At 41.2% G+C, this 18,744-nt stretch overlaps 1 protein-coding gene across 4 annotated transcripts in view; it reads left to right on the top strand.

Annotated features, from left to right (window-relative positions):
• SLC25A13 (solute carrier family 25 member 13) overlaps positions 1 to 18,744 on the top strand; it is a 168,923-nt gene that overhangs the window by 45,178 nt on the left and 105,001 nt on the right. For all 4 annotated transcript variants that reach the window (XM_087821169.1, XM_087821170.1, XM_087821171.1 and 1 more), the window contains exon 4: positions 13,379 to 13,494. In XM_087821169.1, coding sequence (XP_087677295.1) covers positions 13,379 to 13,494 — 116 coding nt within the window. The remainder of the gene's footprint in view (positions 1 to 13,378; positions 13,495 to 18,744) is intronic.

Genomic DNA, 18,744 nt, shown 5'->3' with positions numbered 1-18,744 from the left:
CATTCATGGGTGGTCTGTGTTAATAGGTGAACTCATTGTATTTTGTTCATGATTATTTGTATTGCAAAACGTAGTTAAATATGAAAAATTTATGTTTTTTCTTTGCTAGATCTTAGCCAGTTCTTAGGCAAGCAAATTATCTTCATATAGTTATCTTTTAATTAATCTGCATTGGGATAGGGTTGGAAATAGCATTCTGTTTATTGTGAATTTAGGGCAAAATCCAGAAAGATGACTTAGTCAGAATATTATAAGCAGAAGTCACTGTTTATCAATCACTCATTAATAATGTTTCTTGAGTTACTAGGCTACATTTCCCTGTAATGATAGTTTGTATAATTTAGTTTTAAGTTTTAACATTTTATTTGAAACCTTACAACATCTTAGATAATCATTCAAAACATGAATTGTCATGGAGACTTCAGAGAAGTAACTGAATCTTATACTGATTCCAATATATCTTGAAAATATTTTACTTAAAGATTTATTCTTGCTATCAATTGTTTCTTATGATTAACTTCATTTCAAAGCAGAGTGCTAAAACCAAAGTGGAATATACATTTACTATCAAATAATTTTTTCTTTGCTAACCACATCTGTCAAACCCTGGACTGAACATGGTGATTGAGATTTTAGTCATCTTTGCAAACAGCTACATGAATACTTGTGGAACAGTGGGACATAAGAGCAGTAGGTACCCAAGGCTAAGTCACTCCATTTCCTGTGGCTATTTCTTCCTTACTTGGGATTAGGAAACAGATGCTGGAAGAAGAAAAAGATCGCAGTTCACCTTCATAGTTGTATCTGGGATCTCAATTCCCATTACCAAGAACTCATTTGTTCTGGGCAGATATTTCCCTTTAGTTATTCTTACGTTGACTATGGACAGCTTTGGGGCTGCCTCCTGAACCTTGATCAGTTCTTCCAGGATTTTGGAGCCTGCCTTTCTCCTGTAAATGGGAAAGGTGAGAAAGTATATTGGAGGTAGCACGCTTTTGGATGATACATTTTGTTTTTGTTTCCTTTAACTTTGAAAAGTTGGAGGCCCTTTGTACTGCGGGTGATAGAGAGGACAAGCTGTAGTTGCTTAGAGGCTGAGGGTTTAGGATTACATGGAATTATGATGTGTCTCAAAAGAATTATAATTCCAGGTTTTAAGAGTGGTAATGTAGTTGGCAAGGGGGGAGCTCTTAGTGTTGAGACTTTGTAAAGCAAGCCCATTGTGTTTCCTAGACATAGGTGCTTGTTTGGGGTGGCATGGGATGAGGGGCTGATGGAGATTACTGGGAATGGCTGCTTCTCGTAACACTGGCGTTGCTCTGGAACAGCCTTTGTAAACCATGTATCACCATATCTAAACAGAACACTTCATTAAATTTTTAGTTTTTAAGATATCTTAAGTAATGCACGGTGTATCCTGTGCCTTCTGTTTATTACTACGTGCTTTGATTTTTAAACACCTTATTCAATAATTTTATTGTTACTGAACTCGAGCTCCTCCCCCACCCTTAGAAAGGAGGGTGAAACAGTCTTTGATTGTCCAAGATGGAATTGATGGAAATATTTTACAACTTTGAATAAATTTTTAAAACCTAATCTTCCTAAGCTTACACTATTATGACCCTGTCGATGAGAAACGTTGCCCCTGAAACTAGGTCTGAGTTCTCTTTTGGAAACAGAAATTTCCGCAAATTCAATTTGGAATCAACACGTGGGCACTTTTTTTTCTCTTTTTCATGGTCTTAAATATAGAAAAGCATAATCAATTTTAAGCTTCTTATAAATGAAGGAGCACTTGTTTACGTGGGTAAAATGACTCTATCTAAGTAGCGTATTGAAGTTCATGTTAATGTTTGCTATTTAATGACACCTAATGATATTCAATGAAGGGTTATACTAAACTGGAGAGAAAATGTGTTACCCAGGCAACTGCCTCAGGCAGACTGGAGATTCAGGCATATGGCTCTATAGTACACATTATTTCGGCATCTTTAAGCATAAAGAACCACACATGTAATTGACTGTGAAAAATTACTGCTCAGTTACTGTATTGTATGGTCATAATAGAAGTAAATGAATACGTCATTGTTGTTGGAACAAGTCTGTTGGGAATCACTTGTAGACTCTACTATTTAAGAAGGAAAAATACAATAAGAATAAAATAGCTGGTTTAATTAACATGTAAAATTGGGTTAATTTGAATTCAGCTGGCACAGCAGATATTAATGTTGGCTGTTGTGTGCATGTGTGATATTCTGGCTCAAGCCTGTGTACTTCCATTTCTTCTTGCCCACACCATGAATAATTTTATTTTTAAAAATATGATAAAGGGCTCTTTCGGTCACTCAATGTTTGCTTTGCCAGTGGCTTATGTTATATTCACATCAAAAAAGGTTTTTGTATGGATCCAAAACATAGATTTTTAACTGAATGGGAGAAAATGTTAAAATGTTCCCGAGTAATTGATAATGTTTCTCAAAGAGGAATCAGTAAAGCTGATTTCATGTAGTTGTAAAAAATTGAAAGTGGCAGGTTTGCTCTTCACTTCTGTGTCTGTGCTTAGGTGCCTTTTGTTTTCAAACCTCATTTTGCTCATCACTGCCTTGCTTCAGAGATTCAGAAAAACGCTTTGAGACATGCATTGTTCCAATTAAGAAAGCGTTTAATGCAACCATTTTTATTTTTGTATTTTAAAGTGCTATTTGAGCAAAGAACAGCACACATAGGTAAATAGGCATCTTTAAGAGTACGCATGAGAAAATTCTGTTCCTCCGCCTGTCCTCTGTGCCTTAGGCACTTACAGAGTCTCTTGAGTGGAGGTACTTTTTGTGCTTTTCAGCTCTAAACCAAGGGAACAATCCAACTGGAGACCGAAGTCAGAGAAACAAAGGGGTTGGCAGCGCGTGCTCTGCAGGAAGCCTCTGAAGCAACTGGTTATCCGGTGGCAATGGAACAACTAAGCTGCTACTCTGCGCAGTGATCGCCACTATGCAGTGGTCGCTTCAAAAATGCTGGTTAACAAATCTGTGTGCCTGCTGGCTTTCAGTCACTGATTTCTTATCTGTAGTTTATCTCCCCAGTAGTGTTCTTTTTTTTCCCAATTTATCTTTATTGAAAATAGTACAGGTGTCCCCTTTTTCCCCATTAACCAATTCCACCCTGCATCCACTCCCCACCCCAGGTCTGAAGACTATTGTCTGTGTCCATGGGTTATGGATATATACATATAAATTCTTTGGTGAATCTCTCCCTACACCCCTACACACCCTCCACCTTCCCTCTGAGATTCTTTTTTTTTTTTTTTTTAAATATATCTTTATTGATTTCAGAGAGAGGAAAGGAGAGGGAGAAAGAGAGATAGGAACATCAATGATGAGAGTCATTGATTGAGCCCACAAATCGGGCATGTGCCCTGACCGGGAATCGAACCCTAATCGCCTGGATCCTAGGTTGACGCTCAACTGCTGAGCCACGCCCGGCCGGGCCCTCTGAGATTCTTCAGTCTGTTCCATGCTTTTATGTCACTGAATCTATTTTGTTCATCAGTTTATTTTGTTCTTTAGATTCCACATGTAAGTGAGATCACGTGATGTTTGTCTTTCTCTGACTGGCTTATTTTGCTTAGCATAATATTCTCCAGGCCCATCCATACTGTCCCAAAGGGTATGAGATCCTTCTTTACAGCTGCATAGTATTCCATGCTGTAAATGTCCCACAGCTTTTTTTATCCACTCATCTACTGATGGGCACTTGGGCTGTTTCCAGATCTATTGTAAGTTGAGCTGCTATGAACACAGGGGTGCATATATTCTTTCTGATTAGTGTTTCAGGATTCTTAGGATATATTCCTAGAAGTGGGATCACTGGGTCAAAAAGCAGTTCCATTTTTAATTTTTTGAGGAACCTCCATACTGTTTTCCATAGTGGCTACATCAGTCTTCATTCCCACCAGCAGGGTACCAGGGTTCCCCTTTCTCCACACCCTCCACAGCACTTGTCGTTTGTTGATTTGTTGCTGGCAGCCATTCTGACAGGTGTGAAGTGATACCTCATTGTGGTTTTAATTTGCATCTCTCTGATGTTTAGCAATGTTGAGCATTTTTTCATATGCCTCTTGGCCATCTGTATGTCCTCTTTGGAGAAGTGTCTGTTCAGATCCTTTGCCCATTTTTTAATTGGGTTGTCTTCCTCTTGTTGCGTTGTATCAGTTCTTTGTATACTTTGGAAATTAGCCCCGTATCAGATGCTACATCAAACTAAAAAGCTTCTGCACAGCAAAAGAAATCATCCTCAAAATACAAAGGAACCCCACAGTATGGGAGAACATATTTGTCAAGGATGCATCTGATAAAGGGCTAATTTCCCCAGTATTGTTCTTTTTTATTATTTTTAAAAAGTATCTTTATTGATTTTAGAGAGAGGAAGGAAGAGGGGGAGAGAGAGATAAACACATCAATGATGAGAGAGTCAGTGATCAGCTGCCTCCTACACGGCCCCCACTGGGGATCGAGCCCGCAACCCGATCTATAACCGTGATCTCCTGGATCAGAGGTTGATGCTCAACCTCTGAGCCACACTGGCTGGGCCCCAATGTTGTTCTTCATTTGCCATTTTAATAAAGAGAAAGCCTCATGCACCCTTAGTTAAAAGAATAAGGAAGATATAGGAATCCTAGATTCTCTAAAACCTACTTTGCTTGCCTAGCTACTTTTCCCCTTTTTTGCCAGTGGTCTCTTTTTCCCCCTTTAAAGACAATCCCCAGTTTAAAATGATGTTTATGTTTTATTTTGTTTTTAATTTAGTACATTTTTCCTTTAAAATACACACACACACACACACACACATACACACGAGTCTTTGGATAGATCTCAAAATGCTGTTTAATCCATGATGTAATTAAAATACAGAATATTTGATATACCTTAAATTCTGCTTTCAACATTGGTAATTTTACAAAATAAAGATAATATAATATGATGAGATAGTATTTTAGGGTTTTTTTTTGTTTTTGTTTTTGTTTTTTTAATGGTGTCTATTAGTGGCCCCAGTCAGGTGTCTCGGTTGGAGCATTTTCTTGTACATCAGGAAGGTTGTGGTTTTGATTCCTGGTCAGGACACATACCTAGGTTTTGGGTTTGATCCTTGGTCAGGGAGCATACTGGAGGCAACCGATCGATATTTCTCTCTTTCTCTTTTTCTCTCTCTCCCTCTCACTTCCTTCCTCTCTCCCTCTCCCTCTCTCCTTCTCTAAAATCAATAAACATATCCTCGGGTGAGGATTTAAAAAAATGCTATCTATTAGTATTTAAGAAATAATGGGATATCTATCTAGAGTCTTATGGAGATAAAGAATATGATTTGTCTCTAGTTTTAAAAGCTTGGTAGTTCTTTTCCTTGATGCAGTGTCACTCTTGTGGAGATTTGTCATGATTAGAGCTCTTTTATGACTCAAAGGTTAAAAGATGGGGTCCTGGGGGGTGGCGGGGCAAGGGGGGACGCATTCTTCTGAGGTCACTTGGCAGTATGATTTAATAGGGAGGAGGGGGAGGAATGGGGAATAGAGGATGTGTAGGTGAAAGATATTTTCTGGTGTGTAACTGAATGAACTATTAGCCAAAGAGAAGTAGAAGGGAGGAATCACACCTGGTAAATGTATGTGATCTCTTTGGGAGTGAAGAAAATGTTGGTGGTATAAGAACACCCTCCATAAATCCCACCAGTTGGCACAGTCCACCTTGGGCAGCTCAAGTGTTATTTGGAGTGAAATACAAGGCAGTGGACAGACAGGTAGATCGGAAGTATGGGCGTATCACTTACTGCATTAAGCTCACAATTATGAGAGCCTATATATTTATCTTTCCTTGGCAATATGGAGGCAGTGATAAACGCAGAGGTCGTATTTATAGGCTAAATTCATGATAACAATACAGTAAAATTGCTAATAAAATGTTTAATAGGTTCTTAAAGCCAGGCAGTAGCCTACTTGTTGGAACAATTTTCAATCTGCCAGATTTCATTGGAGCCAATGAATTTAAATAGGCCCTTGGCAAACGCAGCAGTGAGATTTGAACCCGAGTGAGTGGTGGATCTGAGAAGCCCAGCTGGCCTCAGAACAGATGCACTCCTGGGATTGCCAAGGCCAGGGCTGGAGCCAGAGTGGGCATGGAAGGCTCCCTGTAACTGAAAATGGGAGTAAATGAGATTGTAGAGTGAAAGGCATTAGAGAGAGCACCGTCCATAAATCAGGAAAGGAGGTCTCCTCCAACTTGCCTAGATATTAGTCAGGCAAAGGGAACAGTAGAACTCAGGTCTCTTTCCCCCTTATTATTGATGGTTTGTAGAATGTAAAATTAGGTGGTATTGCATTGTCTTTGTTAAGAAATTTACATAATTGGCGCTGTGAAGCTTTAGATCCTTTGCTCACTGACCATCATCTGGCGAATTAAATAAAATCTTTATTTATGAGCTCCTTCATCATCTGCCTGGCTAGCAGAGTTCATATCTTCAGTAACCTCAGAGCCTTAGAATCTGTCTGTGATTTGGGCTGCCACAGCCCCTGCAGCCATAGTCCCCTTGGGGTCCCCAGCTGGCACCTGACTTGCCTCTGGGCTTTCAAAGGAGTGTGTTGGAACTTCTAGGACAAACTCTTCCCCCAGCTCTGTCTAGAAATTGAATCCTGGATTTGACCATTTCTTATTTAAGCCTCTCCTGCTACAACTCCAGTCCAGCCGACAGCAGCCACTCTCTGATGGTACACCCTCTGCTTGGCCCTTTAATCTGTGTTCCCCAGGGTCCTGAGTTTTCATCTGATGAGGTCACATCACTCCCCTGCATAAAACTCTCCAGCAATGGCTATTTCCCCTGTATGCTTGGAATAAAATCCCCACGGCCCTGTATGCCCTGCACATTCCTTCGTCCCCATGTCCCCATTCATGTCCCTCCTTCTGTGGTCTCCAGCCACTCAGGTGTCTCCTGCCCTGTGGAACTAGCCCAGGCTGGCCTGACTTAGGGTGGAATCTTGCACTGAGATTTCTTCTGCCCAAAATACCCTTCCTCCTGATCTTCCCAGTGCTTGCTCCTTTTCGTCATTCAGATCTTAATGCCACCTCCCGAGAGGCATTTGCTGGCCACCTTAGGCTGAACGGCTCCCTCTCTGCCATCCCCGTCATTCTCAAGCTTGGCTGAAAGGTGGAATCACTTGGGAAGTTTAAAAAAGCAAATGGTTTTTCACGTCCTCCTCAGACCAATTAAATAGACTCTTTGGGGCTGAGGAACACTGGTTTAATGCATTCCTCATCTTCTACATAGCGGTTATCTGATTCTGGAATCATCTTATCTTTATATTTGTACGTTTGTGCTCATTGCCTGCCTTCCCCACTAGAGTGTGATTCCTTGAGGACACAGATTCTGTCCATCTTACTCATTTTTACGGTATCCTTGCTGTCTAAGGTATTGCCTGGCATATAATAGGTGCAGGGTACATATGTGCTTGAGGGCCTGGACAGTGTATATTTGCAAGGCATTTGGGAGGGAGATAAAAGAACTGGAAACCCCCCAAAGCTCATAAAGATGTTCAAATAATGGAGGCCAAAGCTCTTCGGATAAACTTATGATCACAGGAAAGCCCAGTCCTGTTTTTTTTTTCTTCTTGACATTCACAGATACTTGAACCTGGGTGGTCCGGTGGTTGGAGCCCTGTTTTGGGAGCTGGGTTTTACTTTTATCTCTGCCATTAATCCTGGACAATTGTTTGGCTTCTGTTATAACACACAGAAGAAGGTTATAGGGAGAAGTTATTCTTGCGGGGCACTCTTGTGGTTAGGAACCGTAAGCAAAAGTGGTAATTGGGTTTTGATATGGTGCGTTGTCTACAACCAAACTTCCTGACGTCTGAACTGATCAGATCCTTATGTGCAGTCGCTTAAACTTTCATAGCCGCAGAGTTGGCCTGGAGATAGGAGCCAGGCTGGAGATGAAAGGGACCACATGGGGTATGAGCCACTGGTGAGCTAGAATAAGCAACGGCAGGGAGAAACAGGAGAACTGGAGGCTACCCCCCCAGCCAGAGGTAGTGTGATCGTTTCAGTCATTGGTTTCTTTTCCCCTTCCCCCCCGTTTCTTATTCAGTCCTCCTGTCATTACCCAGGTCTTGGTCCTTGCCATTTTGTTTCATATACATTTCTATTTTTTTATCACAAAAATAGTGTACTATGTGTATTATTGAAAAGATTAGGACATGTGAGCAAGCAAAAAGAAAGAAAACTTAAATTTCTAATAATTTGACTCCCGAGAGAGAATCTCTGCCAACACTTTGGTATTATACATCCTTCAAACTGTGTGTGTATAAAATATTACTTTTGTCCGTTTTTAACAAAAAGGGAGCACTTTATAAAAACATTTGTGTAACTGGTTTTTTACTTAATAACATGTAATTGTGGACAATTTTTAGTGATTGGATAGTGTTCGTTTGTTTAATCCATCTCATATTGGTGCATATTGAGGTTGTTTTCGCTTTTTCATGATCTCAGCTCTGCACCTTGAACAGCTCTCTAGGTAAAAGTTTGCACACATTCATTAATTATTTTTTAGGATAAGTTCCTGGAAGTGGGATTATGGTGTCAAAGACTGTAGGCATTTTAAAGTCTTGCTGTGTTGTCAGGTTGTCCTCTGGAGACCATAGCACGATTTACTGTTATCCCTTTGTCATTAGGAGCCCATCTTTCTCCCTCAGGCCTTCGTAGCTCTTTCCTGGGTTCAACCAACCCATCTCCCCAACTCTAGGCTCTTCTCCTTTCAGTTCATTTATCACTCCTCTGCTGGATTAAACAATCAGAAGTACAGATTCGTCATGTCACTAAAAATTTCAGACCCTTGTCTATCATCATGACCACCATGCCTTCCATTGCACTTGCCCTCACTCCATCAAACCTGCACTTGTGTGGTTCTTCATCTCTGGCCTTCCTTCCTGGTTCCTGGCTCACCGTCTATGCCTTGGACCACCAGGTCTTGGGGAGCAGAGATTGCATTTTCATCTGTGTATTCCTAGCACTGGCCTGAACTCAGCACGTGAGTAAGTACCAGAGTCCCACTGCAGTTGGTGGCCTCTCCTTTTCCCACCACCCATTACGACTTCATTACATCTTACCTCTCCTGCAAGACTAAACATTACATGTCCCCTTGGTCACATCTTCCATCTGGTATCGTATGTTCCTAATTTCCCATCTCCTCCTTTGTCTCAATAAAACAAAAATCTCTCTATCCTCTGAATTCATTGAGTAATGTATCTCCAGTTCCCTTATATTAAGAACCACCTTTACCATAATATCATAGTTTTCAGTCTGTATTCTTTATTGACTTTTAAGTATCTCCAGGCTAAGAGCCATCCCTTGCAAAGTTGAAAAGGGGTGGGGATAGGAGACCAAAAGTTGTGCTACTATAAAGAAGCACTGTGATCATTTTGGTATGTATCCTGCCAGTATCTTTCTATGTATATGATAGGTAACCTTACATTGTCATAAGTTTAATCTACTTTTAATCCCTCTCTTTGGCTCAGTATGTGATAGTGGTATGTAGTGTTTTCACTGCTTTACCTGGACTTTAAAGGAGTTGTCAAGTTGCTTCTGTTATAGATAGCTTTCAGAAGGAGGAAAACAGCTCTAGTTTGGAAAACAAACATGACTTACTTAAAAAAAATCTCTGGTAGCAGCAGAACCATAAAATACAGCAGTTAGAAACCTGACCTCTGAGCAGTGTAGGCCTATGAAAACGTGACATCTATGTTTGCCTCCATGTTAGGGTACCCACCCACGTCTCACTGTTAGTTGTTGCAGGTGAGCATAAATGTCAAATACTTTTCCTTTGAGACTAGACAGAGTTCATCAGAGTTGTATGATTTATTTTAAAAGACATTGAGCATTGTCAAAGAAGGTTAGGGAGTGGAGGGTGGGAAAGGGAACGAAGCGAGCCCAGCAGCCAGGTCTGAACTTGATTAAGCTTGTATTCTTCGTTGTAATTTATGCTAATACCCATTAAATCTGTAAAGCAAGACTGAAGTACTGTTTATATGAAAAACATACATAAATGTTTTTAGATACCGTGCCGTAAGTGAGTATAGTACTATATAATTACTCTGATAGCCTTCTCGCCAGATTACCTTGAAAATCCAAAATAATCTTAGTGAACAGTAAGACATTATGATTTCATGGTTCATCTGTATACCTCCTACATAGATGTAGAGTACTTGTGTCTAATAGGATTACCAAATTACATACCTTCTTGGTATCTGACATGCCTAAAATACCAGAATATTCAGTGGCCCATTGTGGTTATGAAACCACTTTGACATTGCCAGAGGATTTGTTCATGCACATTTATAACCTTCAGGTTTCTTGTACCATTTTGAGAGAGGTAAGGTGCTCTGTTTATTTTATTGAAGGCTTTCTTTATTCAGATCATTCAATTTTTTTTAAATGTCCCTTTTCTAGGTAACACACTGTGTGATTCACTTTTAACTAACCTAACATCTGTGCAGGGATAATTGAGCAAATATGGTTGGCTTTCTGCCTTTTACTTGCCAGCAAGTGAAACTAGTGAGCAGTGTGGCTGTATGGTTGTTGGGGTCTACTCAGAGAGGGTCATGGTGTGTAAGGAGGGGTGGCGAGAAGAAAGCAGTCAGAAACACATTGCTTCTCTCTCCTTCCTCAGTAGTCTAGAAAGTGGTGGACTAGCCTTTGTTTCAAGACTCCCAGGTCTTGCCCTGGCCTGGGTGGCTTAGTTGGTTGAGTGTTGTCCCGTGCACCCAGAGGTCCTGCTGGTTCAATTCCCTGTCCGTTGGGACACATGCTCAGGTTGCGCACTCGATTCCCTGGTGAGGGGTGTGCAGGAGGCAGCCTTCTGATCAATCAATGTTTCTCTTTCTCTCCCTCTCCCTTCCCCTCTCTCTCTAAAATCAACAGAAAACATACTTAAAATAAATAGATAAATAAAAAACTCCAGACCTGACCCTCCAACCTTGGCCTCTGTATTAGTTTGCTAGGGCTGCTGTAACAAAATACTACACATTATTAAGTGACTTTAAAAAAAGAAATTTATTGTCTCACAGTCTGGAGGCTTAGATCAAGGTGTTTGCAAGGTTGGTTCCTTTTGAGGCTGGGAGGGACAACCTGTTCCATGCCTCCTTTTAGCTTCTGTGGTTTGCTGGCAGTCTTCAGTGTTCCTTGGCTTATAGAAGCATCACCGTCACCCCTGCCTTCACCTTCACGTGGTGTTCTCCCTGTGCACATGTCTGTGTCCAAATTTCCCCTCTTCATAAGGACTCTAGTCACATTGGATCAGGTGCCCGCCCTACTCCACTATGAGCTCATCTTAACTAATTACATTTGCAACAACCCTATTTTTAAATAAGCTCATATTCTGAGGTACTGGAGGTTAGGACTTAAACATGAAGTTGTAGGGGTAACACAGTTCAGCCCCCTATCAGCCTCTTTCCTGAGTTCCAAGCTGGTCCTTTTGGTTTCCTGCTGAGTACCACACCTCAGTGTCCCACTGATACCTTGCATCTAGCCTGGTCAGAATTGCTCTTAATATCTCACTTCCCTTCTCTCTAACTCCCCCCCCCCCCATCTTTGGTAGTAGTACCATCATTCTACTCAGACACCCAAGTTAGAAGTCTTGTCAACTTTAAAATGTGTTCTTTAAATGCCAGAACTCCATGAAGCATTCCCCAATTCTTCTAGGCCAAAATAAATCACTCCTCCTTTTGTGCCCCTTAGTGCTTTATTTCTTCTTTTTCTTTGACCCTGAACTCTTGCATTCTGGTGCATATATATGCATATGACCTCCTTTCCTTCCCCCAAGGTTGTAAGCTCCTTTAGGCTAGCCAGGAAGGTTTTAACCCAGGTTTGCTTCCCTCCCCACCCGTTTTTGAGCATAGATTCTCAGTGAGATGGCCTGAGTGGAGAGGATAGAACCTCTGGGTAGGTATTCTTCCGTCATGTGTGCTGTTCTTGAATGTTCCCATGCACTTGTAAGGATGGTTTGGGTGGTGAATGACAGATGGTGTATAGAACACAACAGGAGTTTTTTCTTTCTTTGTGACATTGTTATAACCAGGTGACATTCTGGGAACAGCTAAGGTAGCTTTGTAACACTTTGTATAAGAATATGTTCTTTCTAAGGATGTTTAGGAGTAATTTAATGTCCTGTGAAACATAGGAACACACTCCTGTTTTCTTCTTCCCTGTATGACCTCCAGAAACTTGGACTGTCTCAGTGTATCATTGAACTAGTTAGACATTTAAAATACATATTAGTGGCAAAGAACATTTCTAGAAAAGATATTGTGGATTTGTTTATTTCTTGTGGATTTGTTTATTTCTTGAAAGTCAAGGCATCTGTGGCCTGTCATGCTCTTCCTGTCAGATAAATTTGGTCATGTCATGACCTTGCTCGGAAACTTTCAACCACTCCTTGCTTCCTGGAGAAGAAAGACCGGCCCCTCTTCTTGTCTTCAGGCCCATCTTTGCTCTTACATGTCTAATCTCATTTCACAGTGTTCTCTTTTATGCACCTTATTGTACAGACAAAGTCAGTTTCTCACCATTCTCCTGGGACACTGCCTAGCTTTCTTGCATGGGCCTCCTGCAGGCAGGTCCCCCGCTGAAAGCACCCTCCCTTTTACGCCCATGCCTGCACACCTGAATTTCACTCATTTTTCCAGATGCAGCTCACCTTCCATTTCTGCAGCATAGCCTTCTTTGATTTCCTAACAGAATTCTGCTTGCATATTGGTCTCTGTCATATGATTTGTCTTTCCTTCATAATATTTCTACACTATTATTGCCTGCCTTACCAGACCAAAAGTTCCTCTGGGTCACGCTTCATGTCTGATTTATCTGTGTTCTGTCCCCTTCCCCAGTATCATCCCTGGTTTAATCCTCATGTGATCAGTAGATATCAGTAATGAATGGATCTCTACGAACCACTTTTACGTGGCGTATAAAGATATTAATGAATGGCAAAGGTACTCTACTTGCTGTTGTACAATCACATCTTCATCTAAAGTATCTAAGCTTTAATTCTAGAATCCAACACTGTGCCTGAAACAAAAGTGATTTGTTGAGGAAAAGTTACCTTTGAAATTATAATGTATCTAATGTGTCACCATATCCTCAAGCCTGTCATGCCTTTTAGATTCTGTACATTGTCATTTCAGTCCACTATATGTAAAAGGAAATGCTAAGTGTTCATAAATGTTTTTTAGGTTTAAATTTTCTTTTTTGACAGTGACATTTTATTTTTTTCCTTAGTGCCTATTTGCAGATGCTTTTATTTTTCACAAGCTACTGACTTTATGCTTTGTGCTTGTTTTATGTTGCAGGTTAATATCCTTTCAAGAATTTGTAGCATTTGAATCCGTCCTGTGCGCCCCGGATGCTTTGTTCATGGTGGCCTTTCAGCTGTTTGACAAAGCTGGCAAAGGAGAAGTTACCTTTGGTAAGGGCGTGAGTGTGTGCACCTGAGTAAGTGCAGGCTTGTGTGAGCTTTTTTCTTTTTTCCCCCTGGAATGAAATGTACGGAGGTGCTTTTAAGGAATTAGCATATTCCTTTTAGCAAAGCTATCAGTGTTTGGGGGCTGCAGTTCAACTGGCTCCCTATTTGAAAACATAAGTTTCTGGCTTAGTAGTTTGATCCTCTGGTTTTGTTTCAAGGCGAGTGAGGATGTGGCAGGACTTTTCTCCAGAGGCCTAGGATGTGAGAGCTGGACGAGCTTCTGTTCATACCTTCACAGTCAGTACTGCTTTCTTTCCACTGACAGAATAAAGACATTCATCAGCTGCCTAAGAACAGAAAGTACTCCTGTCCCCAGGACTTCGTGTTCTTACCTTGTCCTCAGGGGGGTTGCTTGAGGCAAGAGGTGTTGCACAGGATGGTAGTTGAGAGTGGTACATGGAGAACCTTGTCCTTCTACACAGTTTGTCCCCCTGCAGCTGGGTGGGCAGCACCTGCTGTCTTTATTTTGAAAGGCAGAACCATCTTCATGGATTAGCCGCAAAGCTGCAGAAAACCCTGAAGTCTTTTAAGTATTAGAAGAAAGAGGGGACCAGGAAGTGGTGGGGCAGTAGTAAGTTCTTTTTATTTTTTTATTATTATTTTAAAATATATTTTTATTGATTTCAGAGAGAGGAAGGGAGAGGGAGAGAGAGAGATAGAAACATCAATGATTAGCCCGGCCGGGTATAGTTCAGCGGTTGAGCATCGACCTAGGATCCAGGCGATCGGGGTTCGATTCCCGGTCTGGGCGTATGCCTGGGTTGCAGGCTACGCAGCCGATCAATGACTCTTTCATCATTGATGTTTCTACCTCTCTCTCTCCTCCTCCTTTCCTCTCTCTGAAATCAAGAAAGATATATTTAAAAGAAAAAAGAAAGAAACATCAGTGATGAGAGAGAGCCATTGATTGGCTGCCTCCTGCATGCTCCCTGCTGGGGCGATGCTCCACTGCTTAGCCACGCTGACTGGGCAGTAAGTTCTTTTTAAAAAGAACTGCCCACTGAAGCAAGATTTGACAGAGAGTAGTACGTTTCCCTGGACTGTGAAGTGTCCAGCAAGATTTGACAGAGAGTAGTACATTTCCCTGGACTGTGAAGTGTCCAGCATACGTTGTCTGAGCTTGTGAACCTGCTATACACAGCACTGCCCATGAAGAATTTGGGAGCCCTTTGGGACATACAGATTGTGCATTCAGGGGAGATGGCTGATGTGCCCATTCGAAGTATCTTTATTCACAGTTTCCAATTCATTCAGAACTCTTGGTAGATTATGAGAAAAGTGCAGGTGAGGGGGAATACAGATGGTGTAATGGAGCACCATTCATTCTGGAATGGTTCTGGAACTGGACAGACTTAGCCATCTCCAGCTCTGCCACTTTTGTCTCAGCCAAATTAGTTGTCCTCTCAGGTCTTCATTTTCCTTACTAGAAGCGAAGATAATAATTACATACAGTATAGGCAGGACAGTACAGTAGATTTATCCTAGCAGCCTTCCCCCTCTCCCATCCACTGCTCCTTGGACATGACAGTTATTTAAGGCTAGATAAGCTAGGGCACAGGCAAAACACATATATTTGTTTTTGTTTCATATAATCTAGAAGCTCACATTGCTTTCCATTAACACTGCATGAGGATTATTTAGTATTTAAAAAATCCTTTGAATAATTTTAGTGTTTTTCCCCCCCATCACCTAATTCCTCTTAGCATCCCTGTAACCACAACTCTTTGGTGGAACACTCATGAAAAATGTCCCCATTCAAATCTTTAAGTAATACATGAGCAGCTAACCCATGGTGGCGTTGATTTACCCAGTGGAAGCCTGTGCGATGAAAATCTTATGATCGCATTTCCTTGGGATACACAAGACGGGCCTGTGCGTCTGAGTGAGTGCTGCTCAGGTGTGTCCTCTCATCGCCCTCCTCTCTGCAGCGAGTCTGGAGGGAGAGAGCTGGGTTGGAGATTGGGGACTGAGGAATGTCCATTCTTGACTCTGATTAATCTTCCCTTCGTGGGCATGTAGTATCGAGGGAGGTTGGCGAGGATCCCGTGATACTACATGCCCATGAAGGGAATTACAGGACTACCTTACAGGGCTATGTAGCGATGAAAAGATCTACCACAGGTGAAGGTGCTGTCTGGAAAACAAAGACCTTATAAAAATAACGTTGCTAAAAGAAAGAATTTGAGAGAACAAGGAACGGTCTTCCTCCTTCTGCCCTTCCACTCCTTTTCCTCTTCTGCTCCTTCCTACCCCTTCCCCACCCCTCCTCTTTCTCTCCTTTCTCTTCCTTCTTGCCCCCCTCTATTTTTAACTTGGAGTTTAGCCACTGGCCGGTTAGGCAGTAATTTGCTTACCAGCTGTTCTGTTGAACGTTGCCCTATCTCCAAAGGCATGGGAGGTCGAAGTAAGAAATCGGTCAACATCGTTGGGTATGACTGTTGTAGAGGAACATGCACCCCCTTTCCCAGGGCTTTGCCTGCCACAGGTAATTTGTTTCACAGCCTGTCTGTCTCACAGAGCGTAAGTAGGGGGTGTCCATGTCCTGTAGCCATTTATGATGAGCCGATGGGATCCTCACTCTGTGGGTGTCATAAAATGTCCCATAGGCTTTTTTGAGCTTTTAATCCCTATTTAGGATTAAACTGAAAGAGATATGAACAGTATGAAGAAGATACCCAAATGACCATCCAATTCTAAAATATAGCTGACTTCCAGCATTTTTCATAAGGTAGGGTAGAGTCATCCAGTGGAGGTGGGTGCTGTGTTTAACAGGCTTTTGCCCAAGTAAACAAATCATGTTTCAGCAGCAGGTTCCTTTTAGAAGAATCTAGCAATTGGTACATTTTCCAGGAAACTCATAATGGGGATGAAGAAATTTTTTTTAAAAAGTGGGAGTTGGGCAGAAAAGACTTACTTAGTCAATCCTGGTCTCAGAGACCCACAATATTAAGAGAATCCCAATCTGTTACCTGCCTATCTGTCCATATGTGGCTGTTTGAGAAACATGCAATGGCACTCTTACTCCTGGGCACTTCCTTAGCTCCTTGTCAGTCCTTTACCCAAGAATGGCCCTTCTGTATCCCCGAAGGCCTTCTACCTGAGTGTGCGGCTTTGGGTGGTGTAAGCCTGGGGTGGTAAGAGAGGAAGGGCTCCTTTTTTACCTCTCAGTCATTGCGGGTCCTGGGGTGAGCATGGTTTTCCCACCCTACGGAGGTTCATTGGGGCCTCCCCATGGGCTGCAGGGAAGTCTGGCGTGTGGAGCAGGCCCACCATGCCTCCTAGCCTTGCATTTCCCCCAGAGGAGTGCAGGTAACTTCTCATCTGTTTGCGTTTTGGCTTTCCACATCACAGCTTGTCTGCAGCAGGGCTTCTCGTAGCTCAGCAAGCACCAGTGTTTGTCAACAAGCTGGGAGTATTCGTGCTCCCCCTAACCCTGATCCTGCTGCTCAGCAAACAGAAGTCAGGGGGAGTGAGGGGCAGATCAAGTGTCGCATTTCAGGGAAATCTTCCTCTGTTTTCTCTGAGGCCTTGTTTATGTTCAACATGTTTTCATGTCTAGACCACTCCCTGTGTTCACCACAATGAAAAGATCTTCATTGGGTCAGTTTTGTTCCTTTGACCTAGTTCATTATGTTCACCTATTTCCTTTGAGGTAAAACAGATCTCCAATATTCTTGTTCTCACCATGTTTTCTTATTTTGATACCTGTTATTTCTAAGTGCATCTTGAGATAGCAACAGGTATACAACAGGATATGAGTATAAGTAGAAAATCCTAGTCAACAATTTACAATTCTATATGTGTAGAGAAAACATATTTTGTTCTAAATGTTTCTTTTTGCATTTTTAACCTGACAGTGATTTTAGTTATGATAGTGATTTTTTACTTTTACTTTTTAAAGTATACTTTATTGAAGTATAACATACATGAGGAAGAATGCACAAATCAGTGTACTTCTTGATAAATTTTTGCACAATGTAGGCAGTTGTTTTATCTCCATCCATATCACAAAGAAAATGGTACCAGCATCCCACAGGTCTCTTCCCATTCACTGTCCACCAGTCCCAGTGGTAACAACTCATACCTATCACTGTCAGTTTGTATTGCTTGTTTAAAACTTACCAAAAATGGAACAGTACACAATGGACTCTTTTATTCCTACTTCTTTTACTCAAATTTTATTTGTGAGATTCATTCAAGTTTTTGTTGTATTTTTACTTCGGTTTTTTTCTTTGCTGTATAGTATTCCATTGTGTGAACCTTTCCCTAATTTATTTACTCATTCTAAATGTTGGTGACATTTTCACATTTCCAGTTTGGCTGCTGTAAATAATATGCTTTTATATATTTTTTTGGTGTGTGTGTGTGTGAAGGCATTTCTAGGAGTACGACTTTTGAGTCATAGAAAATGTGTACATTTAGTTTCACTAGATACTGCCAAGCTGTTTTCCAAAGTGGTTGTACTAGTTTACATTCATTCATACCATCAGTGTGTGAGAGTTTCAGTTACTTCACATCTTTGCCAATGCTTGGTATTGTCAATCACTTTTATTTTACTGATGGCTCACTATGTAGCTTTAATTTGCATTTCCCTGATTACAAATGGGTTGTGTAACTTTAAAAAAGTGTTTGTTGGCTACTTGAGTATCCTCTTTAGCGGTGTGCTGATTTTCTGTATTTCACAGAATAATTTGACTCTGTGACTTGTACTTTCAACTCCCTCAATAGAGCATAAATTCCTAATTTTAATGTAGTGCAATTTATCAGCATTTTCTTTTATGGTTAGTGCTTTTTGTGTCCTGTTTAAGAAATCTTTGCTTACCCCAAGGTCATGAAGATATTCTCCTGTATTTTCTTCCAGAAGTTTTATTGTTTTCCTTTCAAATTTAGATCTTAGTGTTTCTAGAATTTGCTTGTTTGTTTTTTGTTTGTTTATTTTTGCATGCAGTTGGGGGAGAAGTTTCCTCCCTGGACCCTATGGATATGGATGTTTAGTTCACTCGGCACCATTTATTAGAAGGCTCACTCTTTCTTTTATTGTCTAAAGAAACACTTGTCATAACTAGAGTGTGGGTCAGTTTTGAACTTTCTGTGCTTCTGTAATTGTCTACTCTGCATTGGCTCTGTACTATCTCAATTACTACAGCTTCATATAAGCCTCAGTATCTGGGAAGCCCTCCAATTTTATTCTTT

This window comes from Miniopterus natalensis, chromosome 10 (genome assembly GCF_054644295.1).
Source record: "Miniopterus natalensis isolate mMinNat1 chromosome 10, mMinNat1.hap1, whole genome shotgun sequence".
Classification (NCBI taxonomy): Eukaryota; Metazoa; Chordata; class Mammalia; order Chiroptera; family Miniopteridae; genus Miniopterus; species Miniopterus natalensis.
This window is presented reverse-complemented; position numbering and strand designations above follow the sequence as displayed.